General features: G+C 41.6%; 1 protein-coding gene across 13 annotated transcripts in view; it reads left to right on the top strand.

Moving 5' to 3' along the window:
* The window catches only part of MAP7D2 (MAP7 domain containing 2), a 221,039-nt gene that overhangs the window by 168,613 nt on the left and 30,851 nt on the right, over positions 1 to 21,575 (top strand). For 8 of the 13 annotated variants that reach the window (XM_073616480.1, XM_073616481.1, XM_073616477.1 and 5 more), the window contains 3 exons: positions 5,014 to 5,139; positions 9,494 to 9,642; positions 11,792 to 11,919. In XM_073616480.1, the coding sequence (XP_073472581.1) occupies positions 5,014 to 5,139; positions 9,494 to 9,642; positions 11,792 to 11,919 (403 nt within the window). The remainder of the gene's footprint in view (positions 1 to 5,013; positions 5,140 to 9,493; positions 9,643 to 11,791; positions 11,920 to 21,575) is intronic. The other 5 variants (XM_073616483.1, XM_073616487.1, XM_073616485.1 and 2 more) reach the window with 2 other exon arrangements.

Here is a 21,575-nt window from a genome sequence, read left to right as displayed (position 1 = left end):
GGACCAGTTTCATGAAAAATAGATTTGAAGGCCATTAAAGCAGAGTTCCGCCCCAAATTTTTTTTTTAAAGTCAACAGCTACAAATACTGCAGCTGCTGACTTTTAAATATGGACACTTACCTGTCCAGGGAGCCCGCGATGTCCTCACCCGAAGCCGATCTGTCCCTCGGCTGTCGGGTGGAGGCGCCACCATCTTCGGTAAAGGTATCAGGAAGTGAAGCCTTGTGGCTTCACAGCCTGGATCCCTACTGCGCATGCGCGAGTTGTGCTGCGCGTCCTCACTGGTGCCTGCTGTCTTCTGGGTCCTGTGTGTCTCCCAGAAGACAGAGCGGGGGGGTGGAGGAGGGGCCGGACATGGCGTAGATAGCCGCGGAGCCTGCAGCGATCTATGCCCGGAAGTGGGAGCAAATAACTGGATTAGACAGGTATCTGCTCCCCCTGAAAGGTGCCAAATGTGACACCGGAGGGGGGGAGGAATCGGAAAAGCGGAAGTTCCATTTTTTGGTGGAACTCCGCTTTAAGTAGTAGATGTGTATAGATTATTTTGGAGAATAAGGAAACTGTTCAGTGTCATTTAACTTGTTGTGAGGTTTGATTCAAGATGATGTTCACAGTTCTGTCACTAGGTGGCACTCTGACATACAATTCAAATTCTTTGTGCAGCTTATACCAAAATGTTGGAAGCAGAGGCACAGTATATGTCCCTTTATACTCGGCATATTATACTATTAATAGATCTTTTGCCTCTTTGTAGGTTATGAAGAAATCGCGTCATGTGTACATGTAGGTTATCTTGTATAAGGGCATGTCGACTGTGTGGACTTTAGCACTAGTTGATAAGAAAACAGACATTAGAGGCGGTTTTCTAAAGAATAGCCATCCGTGTAATAAAAATAATTCTGCTTATACACTAAGTGATGTTTGCATATTTCAGTTATTTATGGGTAAATTAAAATCACAGTTTAATTCTCTCATGGACCTCAGTAATGAGATCTTAGATATAGACAGGTGCCACTGAGGTTGAAAGCTCACCTTGTTAGATTTTGTATTTTATGGAGGGTGCTAGCAGAGGAATGGGAATACTCCTGTTGTAGGCGGAGTGGGAGAGAGCAAAAAGTTGAAACCAAGGTTAGGCGCAATGGTGGCAAAATGTCACTGCTGCCCCAGGATATACCAGTATAAAAAAAACAGTGATGTACAAAGTGTGATAACCTATCTCGGACATTTAGTAATTAATAGATCTGACTATAAAAAGCCTACATGCAGTTGGATGCTGTCTAGTTGCATTGTATGTGATGAGTGCGTATTGCACTGGCTAAGGCCAGCCATAGATGGTTTGAATCTTGGCCGCTTCAGCAGGAACCGGCCAAGATTCTAACCATGTATGGGGCAGACTGAATGTACCGGATTGTACATACGATCATCGCTACCGGCTGGTATAGCCGCTAGCAACAGTCTCTGTCTTCTCCCGTCAGGAGAATACAATGGCTTGGTGGGAGATATTCCCCTTTCAACACTCTCTGTGTGATGGGGGAATTGAGATGGAACTCGTGATTGCAGGAAAGAAATTTGGTTCCTGTATGGTCTGCCTACGGCTAACAATAGAGAGGGGAAAAAAGTATTTGATCGCCTGCTGATTTTGAACATTTGCCCACCGACAAAGAAATGATCAATCTATAATTTTAATGGTAGGTTTAGTTTAACAGTGACAGACAGAATTGCAACAAAAATATCCAGAAAAACGCATTTCAAAAAAGTTATAAATTGATTTGCATTTTAATAAGTGAAACAAGTATTTGACCCCTTCCCATGTGTTTTCGGTCATTGTCATGCTGGAATACCCATCTATGACCCAATTTCAATGCCCTGGCTGGGGGAGGTTCTCACCCAAGATTTGACAGTACATTGAAGTTGTCCTGTCCCCTTAGCAGAAAAACACCCCCAAAGCATAATGTTTCCACCTCAATGTTTGACAGTAGGGATGATGTTCTTGGGGTCATAGGAAAATTCCTCCTCCTCCTCCTAAGTTGATGCCAAAGAGCTTGATTTTGGTCTCCTCTGACCACATAAGTTTCACCCAGTTCTCCTCTGAATCATTCAGATGTTCATCAGCAAACTTCAGATGGGCCTGTACATGTGCTTTCTTGAGCAAGGGCACCTTGCGGGCGCTGCAGGATTTCAGTCATTCACAGTGTAGTGTGTTGCCAATTGTTTTCTTGGTAACTATGGTCCCAGCTGCCTTGAGATCATTGACAAGATTCTCCTGTGTAGTTCTGGGCTGTTTCCTCACTGTTCTCATGATCATTGAAACTCAACGAGGTGAGATATTGCCTTGAGCCCCAGACCGAGGGAGATTGACAGTTATTTTGTGTTTCTTCCATTTGAGAATAATCATTTCAACTGTTGTCGCCCTCTCACCAAGCTGCTTGCCGATGGTCTTGTAGCCCATTCCAACATTGTGTAGGTCTACAATCTTGTCCCTGACATCCCTGGACAACTCTTTGGACGTGGTCATGGTGGAGAGATTGGACTTTGATTGCCTCTGTGGACAGGTGTCTTATACAGGTAACGAGCGGAGATTAGGAGCACTCCCTTTAAGAGAGTGCTCCTAATCTCCGCTCGTTACCTGTATAGAAGACACCTGGGAGCCAGAAATCTTGCTGATTGATTTTTCTTTTAAATGCATTTTTCTGGATATTTTTGTTCTGTCTCTCACTGTTTAGCCTACAATTAAAATTATAGACTGATCATTTCTTTGTCAGTGGGCAAACATACAAAATCAGCAGGGGATCAAATACTTTTTTCCCCTCACTGTATATATGGGACCAGGCATGTAAGTACAATTGACTTATTTTACAGCTTTTCGATCCATGTATGGGCAGGGGGGTTGTAGACAAGGCGATCTACTAAATTAGTTCTCTAAAACCACTCTGATGGGTTATTCTTTCTTCATGAGCACTGCAGGCTAAAGCAAGCACCTCTGATCAGTGTATTCTGATGGTAGGGAAGTCTTGGATACAATAGCTCTGCGAGGAAGATTCTCCCATCCACCTTGAATGCATGATGCATGAATGGGGGAATTGAGTCTTTTTTTTTTTTTTTCCCAATTTCCATGTTTAAAAAAAAAAAAAAAAAAAAAAAGGATTCCTCTATAAGCAGCTTTAGGCTTCATGCACACTTAGTTGTCTTTTACGGCGGCTACGGGAAAACGCAAAGGGGATTCAACCACCATCTCCTGAACGTGATTCTTCTGTGATAGGAACCTTTTGACTGGCCTTTAAAACGTGGCAAAATTGCAGTAAAATCGCAATGTGATTTTGCCAGGTTTTGCATTTTCCCGCGGCCGGCAGTCAAAGTGGGCTATGTGTACATGAAGCTTAATGCCCCGTACTTAAGGTCAGATTTTCCGATGCAAAATGTTCGATGGGAGCTTTTTGTTGGAAATTCCGACCGTGTGTAGGCTCCATTGTAAATTCCGTCACACAAAATTTGAAATCTGGATCTCAAATTTTCCGACAACAAAATCCGTTGTCGGAAATTCCAATCGTGTGTACACAGTTCCGACGCACAAAGTTCCACGCATGCTCAGAATCAAGCAGAAGAGCAGCACTGGCTATTGAACTTCATTTTTCTGGGCTCGTCGTACGTCGCCGCGTTCTCGACGTTCGGAATTTCTGACAAGCTTTGTGTGACCGTGTGTATGCAAGACAAGTTTGAGCCAACATCCGTCGGAAAAAATCCTAGGATTTTGTTGTCGGAATGTCCGATCAATGTCCGATCTTGTGTACGCGGCATTGGAGTGCTACATGAAGTTGTAAGGTCAGCTCTGTAAATATTGACATGTCTCCAGAGTGTCAGAAGCTATCAGAGCAATTGTAATTAAGTCAAATTGAAATGTTTGCATTAAGCATATACCATATTTTCCAAATTGATTTTCTGCCTTAGATATCCATTTAATAAATGATCAACATTCTTTTTGCTAAATAGCACTCCTCTTTACTCGGAATAGGTAGTGTACCAGACCTGATCATAAAGAAATACTACATTGGCTTCTGTTTTTGTAGAGTAAGTATCTTTGCCACGAGACAGGTGACCTTGCAGTACAGAGTACACACGTCTCCCTTGCTTAGGTGTGTCAAAGTGCTATTGTTTGGTGCTGTGCAGCAGACCGGAATGAAGGTTGGACTCGGACTCAGACAGCTTGTACAGGAGCCAAAACTGCAGTGCATTTTTCTAGATTATCAAGACCTGCTCTGCTATGAATTACAGCTACGCTAAATGTATTATTTCACTTTACAAGTGGTGGTCCCATGTATAGCCATTATTGTATATTACAGAAATCAATGGATACAGGATTCTCACTCCTAGTACGCCCTGTATTTAAGGAAATAGAATACATAAACTTTTTTTTTTTTTTTTTTTTTTTTTTTTATTTTATGCAACCTGTATCCCATTGGGGAGTTTCCCTTCACTTTCTGTCCCCTAGCCATGACAGGAAGAAAAAAGAAATCCCTAGTGACGGAAATACCTGGTTGTCACCAGAACTAGTGATTTCCCCTCTATTCCTGTTCCAGTGACAAACCAAAATTTGGGAATTTTTCACTTTTGCAGCATATGAAATCAGCAATGGTGGCCTCCATGGTTTCTCTTGGGACAGGTTTCTTTAATTATGTACTATGTTGGTATGGCAGGTATGTAAAGTGAAGGCTAAGCGCTTTAACTAATAAATATATATCTCCTAGATACATTAGTTAGAGCACTTGTCCTTCGTATAGGAACTAAATTTAATTGTAAAATTAGAATTTTGGAAATGTAGCTAACGAACACATAGCTGAAATTGATTGAAATACTGAAATTGATTGCCCTTTCATTACATGTTATATATCATCCTTCCTTTCTGTTTATTTTCATCAGTTGATTTTGTTTGCCATTCATTGCGTTTAATTTTTTGTTTTTGTTTGTTTGTTTTTTGTTTTTTTTTGTTCTAACATTCATTTGCTTCCATCCTTCAGCCCATCGTTTGTATCTTAGTCCCATGGAAAATTTCATTGTTACTCGACTGCTGACTCCAACGCACTCTTCCTTATCCAGGAGCAGGAGTGCAGCCGTGCTAAATGAGTCAAGCCATTATATGTCAGGTAATGTGTTAAAGAAAATAGAAGTGATTAGGTGAACAGCCATGCTATCTTGACCTGCAAAGTAAATGAGGGAGACATGTATGCTCTCTAGTTCATTCCAAACATTTGTTCTTGTTAGTCCTTCAAGCACATCAACCAATCCTTGGTGGTGGCAGCATTATTTTTCTTTTTTCCTTTATTTTCCCTTGGTGAATTTACCAATTCCAGTCCTAGTGTGACAACACTCACTCTCCCTTCCTTCTGTAGCAGGAGAGCAGAAACCAGAAAAGACTATGGAGCCCTGCCCCTCGTTTATTGTCGATAACGTAGGAGGATGTGGTTCTGTAGTTGTCAAAAAACAATGTAATTAAAGCGGAGTTCCACCCAAAAGTGGAACTTCCGTTCATTTGTTTCCTCCCCCCCTCCGGTGCCACAATTGGCACCTTGCAGTATGTGTAGCTGCTGTGTTTTTTGTTTTTTTGTTTTTTTCAGCGGTGGGCGGACCTCCGCTTTAATAACAGTCAGCATAGGCAGAGCGCACTTGAATTTATTAACGGACAGAAAGATTTCTGGCAAGATCAGCAGGTATTTTTTTTTTCGGACTCATTCGACAGATATATCAAAACCCTTCAATTGATATATTTAACAGACTAAAAGGGAGCACATAAGTTAAGTCAAGTTTATAAAGAGTTTATATACACTTTAACAGTGTTTTGAGCAAGACGTTAATTTCCTATATAGATTTATCTGCCACATTGTGCAGGCAAATAAAGTGTGACTTGAGAAACAACAAAACCATGGCATGCTAATGCTTATGGTTTTGAAGTGCATTGGGCTTTAAAACTAACTTCATCCAAAGAATTGTTTTCCACATAATGGGTTAGCATGGCTGTTCATATGATTTTCAGTTTCCATTGGCACAATGGCTAAGCGATTTGTGCCTTTGCTTCTCGCACAAGACCATAATTAAATGAGTCTTGCTTCTGCCACAAGATACCTTGCTAGAGCTTTATCAATATTTGGCCAGTTCAGCAGGAACCAGATGATGAACTTTGATCATCTACAGCCGTTCCTGCTCGTCTGTCTTATGACTGAATTTTGTAAAACCAGAATACTGGACTAATTTTATTGATCAGCAGATGCAGCCAGTCGAGGGAGTCACTACAATGGTACAGCGGTAAGGATTCCTTCATGCACTTCTCTTGTGTGGATGGGGGAATCTGTTAAATTTTTTTTTTTTGTTCAGCTGGGTTAAGCTATGGGCAGCTTTAGACTACAGTCACGAAGATCTGAATGGCAACAGTAGCTGGGCCACGCTCTTTTAGGAATAAGTGCTAAGGAAATTTAAGGAGCAAGAATGTGATTCAACTCGCCTAGAACCACACAACACTGATCTATCAGATTTTGATGTAGTCATCTTCAAAAATTAAACAACTTAATAAAAAAAAGTGTTAAACGGGGGCTGTGCCTTTTTTAAATGCAAAAACCTCAATAAATAGATGTAAAAATGAAAAAAAAAAAATCACCAATTCATAACTGAATAAACATTTAACTAATTCATAAATTGCGCTTCAAAAAGACATAAATATATAGAATTCATATTTAATTGTAGTAAAAATTGAATTTCCCAAAGTTCAAAAGAGATGTGATCCCCGAAAAGTGATCAGCTTCTGGATGGACATTTGGAGAGAAGGGTACCACCAGGCATAACATGCCACAGGACCACTCCAGTAGAAAGGGTTAATTAGCTCCTTATCGAATAGAGGCTTGGCTATTTCTAAGGAGACCATGGCACTAGTGGCTGCAGAGGAACAGCGCACTTAATGATCTCCCTGTCCATTCGGTAAAGAGCTTATTAACCGTTTCTTGTGGAGTAGTCCTGTGGCACGTCTTTTATCCCCGAAGGTACCTTTTTCTCCATATGTCTATACAGAAGCTGATCACTTTTTGGGGAATACATCCCTTTTTGAACTTTGGGAAATTGATTTTTCACTTATTGAGACTGTTTTCACGTCTACGTATAATGAATATGAATTGTGTATATTTATGTAATTTTTTTTTTTAACGTCTGTTTTATTTCTGAAAAGCACCTTATGAATTGATTAAATGTTTATGCATTTATGATTTGGTGATTTTTTTTTTTTTTTTTTTTTTTTTTTACACCTATTGAGTTTTTTGTATTGAAAGGGACAGCACACCTTTTTAATGTTTTTTTTTATTTGAACACAGCTGCAGTTCCTAATTTAATTCACCTTTATGTTCACACAGCATAGGTTTATATACTTTGGGTTTTAAATTGAACAGCTTAACCTGTAACAGACAATAAGATGCAGCATTTTTATAACTCCTAACAGTGTTCCTTCACAAAATCCTCTTTATATGCCCTATTTTAGGTTACAGCATGCAACTGATTAATAGACAAAAATTCAATTAAGACTAAACTTGACATTAATTTGTGTGATGATTTTAATTAAAAGATTACTGCACAATGTGTTTGACAGGGGTAGGATGATTTTGTAAATATGGCTCACTCTCTTCATTCCAGTTCATCACACACATTATTCCAGAGCACCCCGCTTCTCTTGTCTTCCAGAGTCCCCTGTCAGGATGACAGAGGATTTGCATAGATTCTATGGGTCAACCTCTTATCACAGTCAGGTAGCTGTAGATCAGTGGGAAAGGTTAAGGCCTTGTGTTTAATATGATAACATATCATATAGGCGTGCCATGTTTTTACATCATTTTTTTTTTTTATCCACAATTGACATTTCTAAAAGGCACCTATTATAGCAAATTTTCAGATCCACTTTAAGGTGTATAGTAAGCTGCATATACAGTTGATCACAGTTGATGGTTTTCTTATTTCATTTCATTTTCCAACCCATCATTTTCATTTTTTGTTGTAATTTATTCATGTTTTTTATTTAACATTTCTAAAAGGGCCAGTAGACCTAATCATTTTTTTCCCATCATACAAATTACATTTCATAAACTTGTAGCTCGTCTGTAAAAGTAGCAATATACCAGCAAGGTATTTAAAGTGATTGTATAGTCTCGTTTTTGTTTTCCCCTATAAAAACAAACCTGTTATATTTACCTGCTCTGTGCAGTGGTTTTGCACAGGGCAGCCTGGATCCTCCTATTGTCGGGTCCCTCTTCTGTGCTCATGGCCCTTCCCTCCTGTTCAGTGCCCCCACAGCAAGCAGCTTGCTATGGGGGCACCAGAGCCGAGTCACAACTCCCTGTGTCCATTCATGGGCCTTGCCCCCTCTCTCCCCTGATTGGCTAGCTGACTTTGATTGAGCCAAAGGCGCTGCTGCTGTGTCCCAGCCAATCAGGAGGGAGACTCTCAGATGGCTGAGAAACTTGTGGACATTGCTGGACAGAGAGGGACCTCAGGTAAGTGTGAGAGGGGCCTGCTGCACACAGAAGACTTTATCTTAATGCATAGAATGCATTAGGCGAAAAAAAAACTTTTTACTTTACAACCACTTTAACATTTTAGATTTATTTAGTCAAGAAACAAGTGCAGTAATGCATAACAACAAATCAGAATGTATTTTTGTTCCCTAAGGGCCCTTTCACACTGAGGCGGGGGCAGCGTCGGCGGTAAAAGTCGGCTAGTGCACCGCTCCAGTGTGAAAGCCCTCGGGGCTTTCACACTGGAGAGACAGCAGCGGCTGTTTTGGGTCGGTTTGCAGGTGCTATTAGCTCAATAGCGCCTGCAAAACCGCCCCAGTGTGAAAGGGCCATTACTGTAGATTGTTTTTTTTGATTGCCTTCTACAAATAATGGTTACACTGCCTTACCAAGTATAACTGAAAACAGGGTGAATGTCAGAAATGTATCTTTTTTTTTTTATATTGGACAAGCTGAAATCTGGGTTTATTGGCCCTTTTGGCTTCTCCGTTTCTATTATTAAAAAAATTATGAGTCCATGAAAAAGGCTCTTTGGGAGATGTAATTTAATATTAGGTGTCCAGGAAAAAGCATCTCAAGTGTTATTTTCACTTGAATTAATGGTGAGTGCATTTAATTAATTAACAAGAAGAAAACCTAACATTGTCCGTAGTTGCTGTGTACTATTTCCTTTTTTCGTTCTTCTGGCGGTCTGTTAACCAAAGCTGTGGGGTTACTTGATTCACATACAAAATCAATATCATGGAAGCATAAGTTTACTAGTGAAATGTGAAATAAGCATGATATGTTTCCATAATTGATTTGTCTGTAGGACATTCTTCTGGTGGATAGTGACCATATGTTCTATGATATAGGAATTTAACATATTATTGTATTTGCCCTTCCTTCCTCCTTCTGCTGTAATTTTCCCACTTTACCATCTTGTGTTCCTTGCCTTTACACTCTAACTCTCTAGTCTATCATGTGTGTCCTCGTGTAGCCCCTGCTAGTCCTCTTAAATCTCCCTACAAGTCTTCCCCTTCACGGAGCACTGAGCGGAAGAAGACCCTGCCGTCCCCTAGCGCAACAGATGGAGCAAAGACACCAACTACCCCAGAGGCACAGGTGAACAATTTTATTCTTTACTGCTTTCATTTCACCCTGAAACATCCTACTTATATATGTTTGAACAAAGCATTACATTTCTACATGCTGTCACAACTTGCCCAGTAGTCTTGTTTGGGACACACCAAGTGCTGTGTGTACATGTGAACATCCTAGCTGCTTTCCACACTAAATGCATCACCTAAAGCTTTATAGCATGATAGTACCTAGAGAAAATTATTGCACATAAAATTATTTAAAATGATTTTATCCAGTGAAAATTTAACAGGCATGGTTGCTTCTTAAATTTTATTCTTTAATTTATTTTATCATATATAGAATCAAAAGATGGCTTCTTGACTTCAAGCCTGATTGTAATTGTCTGCCAATACCTGTAATATGTTCAGTTCAGGCATATCCGTTGAAATGGGTCAATGTGTTGCCTTAATTGTGTGATTCTTTAGTAATGGCTATGCTATGAGGTTAGGCATGCCTATTTTTTTTGTTTTCATGAGCATGGCAACAAGGTTTACCACTTTATACATCATCTGATCTTCATAGTGAGTTGACAGCCAGTCCATATCATGTCTTGTGATCTGTGACTCAACCAGCTCATGTATAAAGTTATTAGATTAGTTTGGTCAGCTAATCTGACTCTTCTCCTCACATCTTGTCTTTTTAATCAAATGTTAACAAAGCAAGGACCAGAGGGCTTAATTAAACTATTTGCTTTATCTTAGGTTTAGAAATGTGGTAAATTTTAACAATGTTGGTTTATAGTTTGTATTAAGATTAAGAGAGAGGTTGGGTTTAAGAAATACATTTTATAATTTTTTTAAAATTTTATAGCTCGGATACTGAATAATCTTGGGTCACCTAGGTTTATATTTATGTTTTATAGGGGTGGGTATGATCACAATTTTGCTGGATATACCCTCTGGTATTTATAAAAACGAGACTTGCAGGAATGGTGGCAGGGAGGAATTTCTCCCATGTTCCTGTATTATGGCTATGTGGAGTTTTTGATTGGCAGTTAAGACAGTAAGTGGTGTTTTCGAACAATCAAATACAGATTTACTGAGATGAGCATTTTTAGTCTTTTTCAGGAGTACTTATTATTCAGTGTAGTAGCTTACAGCAACCAAGTAAAAATTCATCTTGTCTGAGAAGAGTGAGTTCTAAATAGTTTTTATGGTTTACTGCACTTCAGGAAAAATCTGCCTTTTATGGTCTCGCTCACATAAGACAATAGAGCAGAACCTTATACAGGCGGTCCCGGGTTACAAACAAGATCGGGTCTGTAGGTTTGTTCTTAAGTTGAATCTGTTTGTAAGAGTCAGAACAGGTACATTTTTTAAGTTTAGCTCCAGCCTAAAACACTATTTTTAAGCTTTTTGGATAGCATAGGAAGGGTTAACACCCCTGTAATGTTTGTTTTGCTGTCTGTGCCCCTGTTCAGAATATTTCACCTTCCTTTCTGTCCCAATGACAATTGGATTTTGAAAATGTTGGGTTGTTCTGGAAACAAGCCTTGGTGATAAAGCATCAACGGAGGTACCTTTTTCCCATAACTCTTACAGGAGTAAATTTCCCTTCCTAGGGGTAGATTTTCCTCTCCCTTCCTGTTGTCTCCCTTCATTTGTAAGTACGAGTCATTTGTAAGTCGGATGTTTGTAACTAGGGGACCGCCAATATTGGGCTTGAACACATTTTAGCTAAATAATGTAAATCATTTATTATAGGATCATAGAATATAGAAATGGATTTTTTTTTTTTACCTAACATTAACTTCATAATAATCTTTCATTAGTAGACTTTTCCTGTTTTTGCCCTTTACCATATTTTCCTTATTGGAATTTAGACAGTTATACATTTTAGTGCACTTTTACTTCCTCCATGTAAGATTATATGGCTTTCTATCTGCGCAAACATGTCAACTATCACCTGATCCAGGGAAGATCAGGCTGCATCTATCCAGGTGAGGGATCACCCTATGTTGACTGTGAAAAGATGTTTGATCTATGTGATTGTACTAAAATGTAACGTTACATTTATTGCGTGGTTCATTTTCAACCGTAACCATGACCAGTTTTTAAAAGATTTGTGGTTTTTATATTAATTGTTCTTTTCCCAAGTGCTCCAGATTTAGTTTGTTTTTCTAATTTTATAGCCTGAAAAGTTAAAGAAAGAAAAACGAGCTACAACTCCTGTACAAGCTAGTGCCCTGGGTTCTCCTCTTAGAAGATCTGAATCACCTGCAACCTTGTCCAAAAGATCATCTTCTCCAGCAACACCAAAGTATGATTTCAGATAGAGCACTATGGATGTATTATGTTCTTCTTTGCTAGGTTTTATACAATGGATAAAAAAAGTCTACACACCCCTGTTAAAATGTCAGGTTTTTGTGATGTAAAAAAAATGAGACAAAGATAAATCATTTCAGAACTTTTTCCACCTTTAATGTGACCCATAAACTGTACATCTCAATTGAAAGACAAACTGAAATCCTTTAGGGGGGGAGTAAAAATAAAGAACTAAAATGTGTGCACACCCTCTTATAACTGGGGATGTAGCTGTGTTCAGAATGTAGCAATCACATTTGAACTCATGTTAAATAGGAGTTAGTACACACCTGCCATCATTTAAGGTGCCTCTGATTAACCCCAAATAAAGTTCAGCTGTACTAGTAGGTCTTTGCTGACATTTATTCAAATCCTACACCAAAAGCCATAGTCTGCAGAGAGCTTCCAAAGCATTATAGGGATCTCCTTTGTTAAAATGTATCAAACGGAGATGGCCGCTTAATCCACTCGCTCCGTGCCGACGGAACCTGAGACCGGCCGAACGCTGCACAGACTAAGCGGGGACACATTCCACATACCTCCCCGGGATCCGGAACTCCCCAGGCAGCGATCGGTAATGTACCGATCTGTCAAAAACAAGCCTAAGAGCCGGCAGCCCCAAAGACTCCCCTCAGGCCCTAGCAAAGGGAAATCCAAGATGGTGTCAGAGCCTCCGGAGTCGGACGACGCCACTCAGTTTTCAGCTGAGGATCCAGCGTCCCCGGCGGATAGCTTGCACCAATTCCCGACGGATCTGCGGAGTCCTTTCCCCACGGACCCAGAAAACATGTTAGAGAAGATCCACAGCATGGTGAGGGATGAAATTACTGCAGCTTCCCGTAAGCTCTCCTCAGACCTGGTGAGAGGCCTTAAGGAGATAGGTCATCGCACCAATCAATTAGAGCAACGCATGGATCTTGCTATACTACAGTGCTGGAAGGGCATAAGGAGGAGGTGGATAAAATGTCAGCCGAGATAGAGACCCTAAAGGATAAACTTGAGGATGCGGTATCCCAGAGAATATCAAGGATTTACAGGGCACAGCCACTGCCTTTTTTCAAGAATTGGCCCCCGAGATTCCAGTGGAGAGGCTCGAATTTGACCGCATTCACAGGTCCTTGGCGCCCAAACCCTCAGATGGCCCCCCACGAGATGTCATAAAATTTCATTACTACCGCACCAAAGAGAAACTATTGCAAGCGACAAGAAACCAACAAAGCCTCTCCTTTTAAGGCAACTCTCTCCAGTTATTTGCTGATTTATCTCCGGTCACCATAGCCAGACGGAGAGGACTTAAACTTTATCTTCAAGTTCTTCAGTCCCAGGAGATTAAATATAGATGGGGATTCCCCTTTAAGTTGTCTTTTTCCTACTTGGGCCTCCAGTTTCATGCTACCTCCCCATCCGTCTTGAAACGCCATTTCCAGGACCTCCAGCTGGACCTCCCCATGTCCCAGACGGAAGCGACGACCTCCTCTTCCAGGCCGGGACCATCTAGGCCTCCACGACCATCTTCACAGCGCTCTCAGCCAGGATCTCAGGCATTGAGGGACCTACAGGCTCAACGCATTAAAAAGTCTAATAATGGTTGAAGGTACTTTGCTTATATTTGTGTGACTCTGGAATTCTTTCACTGCCCGCCCATAGGCCTCAGCCGAGGTTTAAAGCCTACCTGTTTGCTTATCACCCTAGACATTTGGGAACACTTGGATTGCCCCCCCCCCCCCTCGATTTATTGGCACCTTGATTTGTATCCAGCCCCCTGCCCAGGAGGAATTATTAAACACCCTACATTAGGCCACCCCACTTGCGAGATGGCAGTGGAGGGTGTGCGTTATTATTTCTAGGACGAACCCAGGGTTTGGGATAATGGCAGATCCGTTTGACCCCCCCTCCACACCAAAGATAATCTGAAGTTTCCTAACTGACTTTTTCTGTTATTTTCTTTTTCGTTTTGTGACTTTTTTTTTTATAATAAATGTGGGGGAGGGGGGTCATGTATGTATATTTTGTAGGGGTGATAATATAGGTCTATCAATCGGGTGATGGCTTTGGTTTCTACGTGGCAGCTCCCCAGCTCTGTTTGTGGGCTGGGTGGAGCTGCTAGAGTAGTGGCGTCGGGCAGGACTCCCTGTCCGCCCGGGGGTGGAGGCAGATTGTCTGCCTTCTCCGGGTGCCTGGGGGCTTCATATAAAGTTATCTTTAAATGTTTTATTTTGAGGGTTTTTGGTTTTTCATTGTTCATGCTGGATCTAGCTTAATGTTTCCCTAGCCATTTCTTAGTTTCTGTGCACAATATATCTTAAATGTTTACAATATTGCACACCAGGCCGGTGGTTCCGTCGGATCAATGCTCCCCCCCATGTGCTGGCACTTGGCTGAGATAGTAATCTCAGCAAATGTCCCACCCACTTTTGGGATGTATAACCCACGAAAAGTTGCATCTACATTGTTATGGTTTGCTCTTATCCGAGCTCTCCACAATACAATTGTCTTTTTTCTTTGTTTTGCTCTCGCTCTCCCTTTCTCTTCTCTCCCCTCTTTCTTTTCTTTTCCCCTAGTCCACGGGTGTTTGGTTGGAGTAATGCTACGAATCTCCCTCCGCACAAATGACCCTTAATTGGTTGTCCCTGAACGTCCAGGGCATGAACTCCCCCCAGAAACGAGTCAAGGTTTTTAAATACCTCAAACAACAAAAAATTGACATCGCATGTTTGCAGGAAACACATTTTGCTTCCTCCTCATGTCCCAAATATTTTGCAGCGGATTACCCCCACGTTTTTCTGGCCAATGCCCCTACTAAACAGAGGAGTGTCATGATTGCCCTACGCAAATCCATCCCATTTACTTGCAGTAAACAAATAGCAGATCCAAATGGCAGGTATCTAATCCTTCAGAGATCTATCCAAGATTCCGAGGTTAGGATTATGACTTATTATGCCCCGAATAAAAACCCGGGCCCCTTTCTGACCCATGTCTGCGCCCTGTTGAAGCCGCACCTGAGAGGGACACTACTCCTAGCAGGAGACTCTAATGTGTCATTGAATCCCTCCCTTGATGATTATCCTTCGGATCATAAACCCCCTTCCCCAGCAGCTAAAAAATTTTCACACTCACTACAAAATAGCGACTTAGTTGATGTTTGGAGGGAATTTCACCCCTTGGGCAGGGATTACACACATTACTCCCACCCTCATCATTCACAATCTAGGATAGACCACATGTTTGTTCTCCGCAAACACCTTCCCCTAATAAGATCAACCTCTATACTGGCGGCTCCATGGTTGGACCATGACCCCGTTCTTACGGTCTGTAATTCTCTACTCCGTAAACCACAATTCTCCCCCTGGGTGATGAATGACTTTCTGTTGTCCTATAAAGAAATTCTAAAAGACATCCATAAGGCCTCGGTAGAATATTTTAACTTTAACTCAGGCTCTGTGTCATCTCCAGTTATATTGTGGGAACCATATAAGGCAGTGCTACGGGGCCAAATTATTCCCCTAGCGTCCAAACGCAAAAGAGAGAGGGCACAAGCACGTCTTGAGTTGGAGTCGAAGTGGGAGGCTTTGATAACCACATTCAAACAATTCCCTACCCCTGCTAACCGCAAACTTTTAGATAAGGCACGTACAGAGCTTGATTTATGCTTGACTGACAAAGCGGAACGCACTTTGCGTTGGGCACGACAAAAGTGGTATGTTAGGGCTAACAAACCAAGTGTAATGTTGGCTAACAGACTGCGAACCTTTGCACCCAAGTTTGCTCCCATTACATTACGTACCCGTCAATACTCTTACTGGCAATCCCCAGCGAGTTCTGGAAGAATTCCGGTACCGCCTTACTAAACTGTATTCTGAACCCGAGCGTTCTTCCCCTCAAGGCATTGACCCCTTTTTAACAAACCTATCACTACCTTCCCTGTCTGAAACCCACACATCTCTGATGGGTCGAGACATACAAGTCTCGGAAGTCCTCCAATGTATCAAGGAATTGAAGGTGGGTAAAAGACCCGGCCCAGATGGCTTTACGGCACTTTATTACAGGAAACTAGCAGATGTCATTGCCCCTTACCTAACTAATATGCATAATTCAGTTAAGAATGGTCGCTCATTTACCACCCAATATGTTGACTGCCAACGTGGTTATGATCCCTAAACCTGACAGGGATCATTCATCGTGGGCTAACTTCAGACCAATTTCACTAATCAACATTGATATGAAAATTTTAACCAAAATCCTGGCCATTCGCCTCAATTCCTTCTTACCACGTTTAATAAAAAAAGATCAAGTGGGCTTTGTCCCAAGACGACAGGCTGGAGACGCTATAAGACGCCTCCTTCAAATACAGCATATTGTCCATAACAGGTCCCTAGAAACAATGTTCTTGTCATTAGATATCAACAAAGCTTTTGACACACTGTCATGGCCCTACTTGACACAGGTACTTAAATGTTATGGATTCGGTACCTCCTTTATGCGGTGGGTTTCTGCCATTTATGATTCCCCTCAAGCCAAGGTGAAAGATTACGGGTTTGAATCAACTATCTTTCCTATAACAAGGGGTACCCGCCAGGGCTGCCCACTATCCCCACTTTTATTTATCCTGGCACTGGAACCCTTTGGAGGCCATTTGATCTCACCCCGACATAGCGGGGGTGGAGGTGGCAGGCACTTCGCATAAGTTATCATTATTTGCGGATAACATCCTGCTGACCATCACTAAACCATTAATTTCCCTCCCGAACTTGCTTTCACTTTTAGACACTTTTGCCACCTTCTCGGGCCTATCAGTCAACCCTACTAAATCCAGAGCAATGTCTGTCAACCTATCCCCCTCTGTGTTAGGGACTCTACGATCCACATTTCCCTTCCAATGGTTGGAAGCGCTACCCTACCTTGGGATCCGGCTCACTCCAAAATATACTGATCTATACCAAGCCAACTACCCATCACTGTTTCGTAAACTGACGGCCATGCTTGACTCCTGGTCCACTCTTCCATTATCCTGGTTCGGTAGGATTGCGACCATCCGTATGGCATATATTCCGAAGCTACTATATTACTTTCGGGTCTTACCAGTCCAGGTCCCTTCATATGTCCTCCGTGTACATCAACGCAAAATCATGCAATTTATTTGGGGCTCCATAAAACCCAGGATTAATCGGCAGGTGTTGTATGCCCATAGGATCAATGGTGGCCTTTCGGTAACCAACTTGCACGCCTATTATACGGCAGCGGCTATTGCCCCATGATCTCATCTTCATGAAAAGCAGCAAATGCCACTATAGGCCACTATTGATCTGGTGGATACATATCCGATACCTCTAGCTTCCCTCCCTTGGCTCCCTCAAGTCCATTGTCCAACCACTAGTGGTCCATGCCTGGCCCACTCTCAAATATTCGGCGGGCTTGATCTCTCCGCACCTTCCCCTGTTGCGCCTTTTTCAATGTCCACTATTTCCTCCAGGCCGTGATAATACATTACAATTTACGTGGTGGATTGAGAACGATCTTATTGATGTTCACTCCATGCTTACCCCTATTAAGATCATCCCATTTGCAGCCTTATGCTCCTCCCATAATATCCCCCTTAGAGAGCACTACAGCTATGTACAAATTTCCCATTTCCTCCACACCCTCATAAAATCTCAATCCACCCACTACACGTTAACTCCCTTCGAAAGTCTTTGTAGATCGCGACCCCAGTCCTCGGGCTTGATTTCCTTAATATATGCAGCTATCATACGCTCCAAAGGACCACCCCTGCGACCATACCATCTTCAGTGGGAGGCGGAATTGGGGAAGAGATTGGACCCAGAGGACTGGCAGGTCGTGACTATTGCACTGTCTAAGTGTTCCAAAAATGTACTTTTTTTGGAAAATGCTTACAAGGTATTATACAGATGGTATTGCACTCCAGCCAGATTAGCCAGTTTTATTCCAACATACTCCCCCTTATGCTTTCGCGGGTGTTCCCGGGAGGGTATGATGGCACACATCTGGTGGCAGTGCCCCAGGGTCTGCAGATTATGGGTCAGAGTCTATGCATTGCTTCGCAACCTTTTCCATGCCAATATAAAAAGAAATCCTTTTGAAGCGATCTTGGGGAAACCGATCATGGAACTGCTAAGACCAGAACGCCAACTGGCATCCCATATTTTTACTGCAACTAAATTAACCATAGCAAAGGCCTGGAAAACCCCGGCTCTCAGCTTCGAGGCAGTTAAAAATCGCATAAATGACATTATGGTTAATGAAAAGCTGATGGCAGTGGCATCAGACACACATGATAAGTTTCTTCGGGTTTGGCAACCGTGGGTAACATATTCCCACCCCTCCCGGTTTGATTCCACTTTACTCTCCCTTTAGTATGTCTCCATCCTCCCCACCCTGTGGACTACCCTTATCCCTCCTTTCCTTTTCGCCTTTCTCCCTTTTCTGATACTTTCCCACTTTCTACACCCTCTACTCTTATTTTGTTTTCTCTCGGGTTCTATCTTCTGTAATTTCCCCCTTTCTACCCCCTCCCTCTTAAGCCCTTATACCCCGCAGACCTTGTCCTGCCGGGCTCAGACATATATTGTGAATTATCCTATGAATATTTGCCACTTTTTTTTCTTTTTTCTTTTCGCATTATTGAGTCATTATCTAAATTCATCTTTTTATTTTCAGTCGGTATTATATACATTACATTAAATGTTACCATTATATTTGCAATGTGGCAGACCCTGGTACCTCGAGTACTAGTGAATGCTGATTTTATATGCAGTCAATTGTAATTTGATGCCCTGTCACAGATTCCAATTTTCTAGATCATTATAATTGTCAGCCTACCATTTTCCGAAACATGTACCCAAAATGTGTCTTTCATTGTCTCTCTGTATTGATATGTTGACTTATTTGATCAATAAAAACCTTTGTACAAGAAAATGTATCAAACGAATTTCCAAGGCATTAGATATACCTTGGAACACAGTGAAGATAGTCATCAAGTGTAGAAAATATGGCACAAAAGTGACATCACCAAGAACTGGATGCAGGAATATCTGGCAAGTACTGGCTGCGTGGTACATGTGACAACAATCACATGATCGGGCCCCTTACACAGGATCGGCTCCTTACTCCGATCTGTGATTAGCCAAGTCTCATTGACTCGTTCATCACAGAGCGTGCCCAAGCTCTGTGATGAATGGGAGCACGTACATGGATGCCCTCCCGGTAATTGAGGCCCGCACTGTAGCCGTCTTTTGGCTATAGCGCGGGCAGGAGGTAGTTAAACATTACTATTCATGTCTCCATTAAAGAGAGCCTTTACTTCCTGTTTCTGACCTGATGGAGGGCATTTATGAAGCTGTGGCGTGGTCTCAACATGGTCATACTGCTGCTTTAAATAAAATTGATATATACACATTACATTTACAAAGTACAAATGTGTTTTTACAAAGAAGCTTATTGCCCTGCTGGCTTTAGGGAAGCTGGTGGAGTGCTATTAAAAGTATGGGAATTTTTTTTTTTTTTTTTAAATCATACCTAGGTCAGGGACATGCGGTGAGGTCAGTGGCTGGTGAGGCACTGGCTAGTATCAGAGCCAGATACAAATGTGGAAAAAGTGCAAATACCATGCAACAGAAAAAGTTGCAGCGACCACCATTTTATTCCCTAGGGTGTCTACTAAAACAATATATACAATGTTTGGGGGTGATTTTCTAGCAAAAAAAAATGATTATTACATGTAGGAGAGAAGTGTCAGAATTAGCCTGGGTGTCAAGGGGTTAATTATTATAAGTAATATACAAATAATTATATATTATTTTTAAGGTAATTTACTATATTTTCAAAAGCTGTACTCAAGCATGTGGCTTAACGGACAAAATACTGAAGTTTGAAGTTATAACTCAAACCAGTGATTTCACAGTAAATAAATAAATTATTGTGTTATAACATATAGCATATAAATATGATTTAGCTTGATTGACCGTACCTTTTCAACAGCAGCAGATTCTCATTCTCCCTCTTAACTGCGTGAAAAAAACATGGGATTGTCGGTAAATCTTATACTCGTAAACCCATGTATTTCCTTGTAGTTAGGAGGGCTGGGCTGGCCTCATGCCCCTTCTATGACACTGCAGTGAGAGGTGTGCCTCCACTGCGCAGTTTTATTGGACAGCTGGGGCTAATGGTACCATTACGATTAATCCAAGACTCCAAGCTGTCCATTGAGCTCAGTGCTTCTGACAAGAAGTGAGGAGAGGCACTGTGAGCTCAACCTCTCAGTCTGCTGCAAACAGTGTGCCAGCTTGTATTTAAACTGGCCGCTCTGTATGTAGCTTCTGCAGGCTGAAAAAGGAGCCCTGTATCTCCGGAACCATAGGTCATGGGAGTCCCAGTGGTGGGGTAGGACTTAGGCTACCTACCCCCCCCCCCCCCCCAAATTTGGGGTCTCTGTGACCTCAGGTCGCCGAGCTATGACCCTTAAAGCTCAATTTTTAATTTTTTTAATGTTCATGGCTGGTGAGGCTCTGCCTCACCTGACTGCACGTCCCTGACCTAGGTGGATGCAGCATTGTTCCCCTGCCAGCTCTAAGGCTGAGAACCGAGCAACCTGACATCTGCACTCCTGTGATCCACTTCCCCTTTAAAATGAAGGGAGTTTGGAGGGGAAAAAACATGGAAGCGCATAATCAGTCTGCAATGTAAAACAGAGGGAACTAAAGGATATTATCTGTTCAATGATAAAAGGTAAATGTTTACCTCTGTGCTAATATAATGATCCAAATAAGGTGTCCTCGTGAAAAATAAAGGATACATATCAAATAAAAATATATATAAATATATAGGCGAGTTGCTGCAACCTCCCACTTTTCCCTCCAGTTCGAACAATGTTATAGTAAAAAAAAATTAAGTTGCACACACTCTAAACTGTAGTGTGTAACATGAAATCATATATAGTATCGTACACTGTGGTATAAACCTATAAAGTGCATAATAGTGCAGTCCATCTATAAGTGCAAGTGAATAGCTTTCAAAATATGTGACAGTTTATATTCTAGTGAAGATATGGCTGGATGATCACTTATTCCCAAACCTGTGCTCATCACGCAGTGGTGTTTTTCCTCCTGCTGACACCTCTGTGCTCACAGGACTCTCGCATTCGTGAGTAATCAAATGCGCTTTTTGATTACTATGAATCTCAGGGTGATGTTTCACCAATCCTATTGGTACTTAAGGCGATGTTCCTCCTGTCCTGGCTTGGTTTCTGGTCTTCCTGGTGCGTTTCGAGATATTGGGTAATTCCCTTGTTGTGGTCCCTTTTTAAGGCTCCATCCACCACGCAGTATTCATTTATTAAAGTAAAGCTAAGTGACCTCCCATAGTGTATTAGTTAAAATCACAAACTTTATTATAAAATAGTAACTCTTATTTTCATTTTGTTAACAGATGCTTGGTATATACCGATACAGGCAATATACAGTATTGCCTGCAGATTGGTTATGAGTATTACTGTGGAGTATAGCAATATCTCCATTATTAAAATCAGCAGACTAAAGTGAAGAGGGGGCTTATTCTACCACATTGGAAAATGGATGCCCTAACGTAGGCTGAAAATAG

Source organism: Aquarana catesbeiana, linkage group LG02 (genome assembly GCF_042186555.1).
Source record: "Aquarana catesbeiana isolate 2022-GZ linkage group LG02, ASM4218655v1, whole genome shotgun sequence".
NCBI classification, from domain to species: Eukaryota; Metazoa; Chordata; class Amphibia; order Anura; family Ranidae; genus Aquarana; species Aquarana catesbeiana.
The sequence above is the reverse complement of the archived record's forward strand: the minus strand, read 5'-3'. Positions and strand labels throughout refer to the sequence as shown.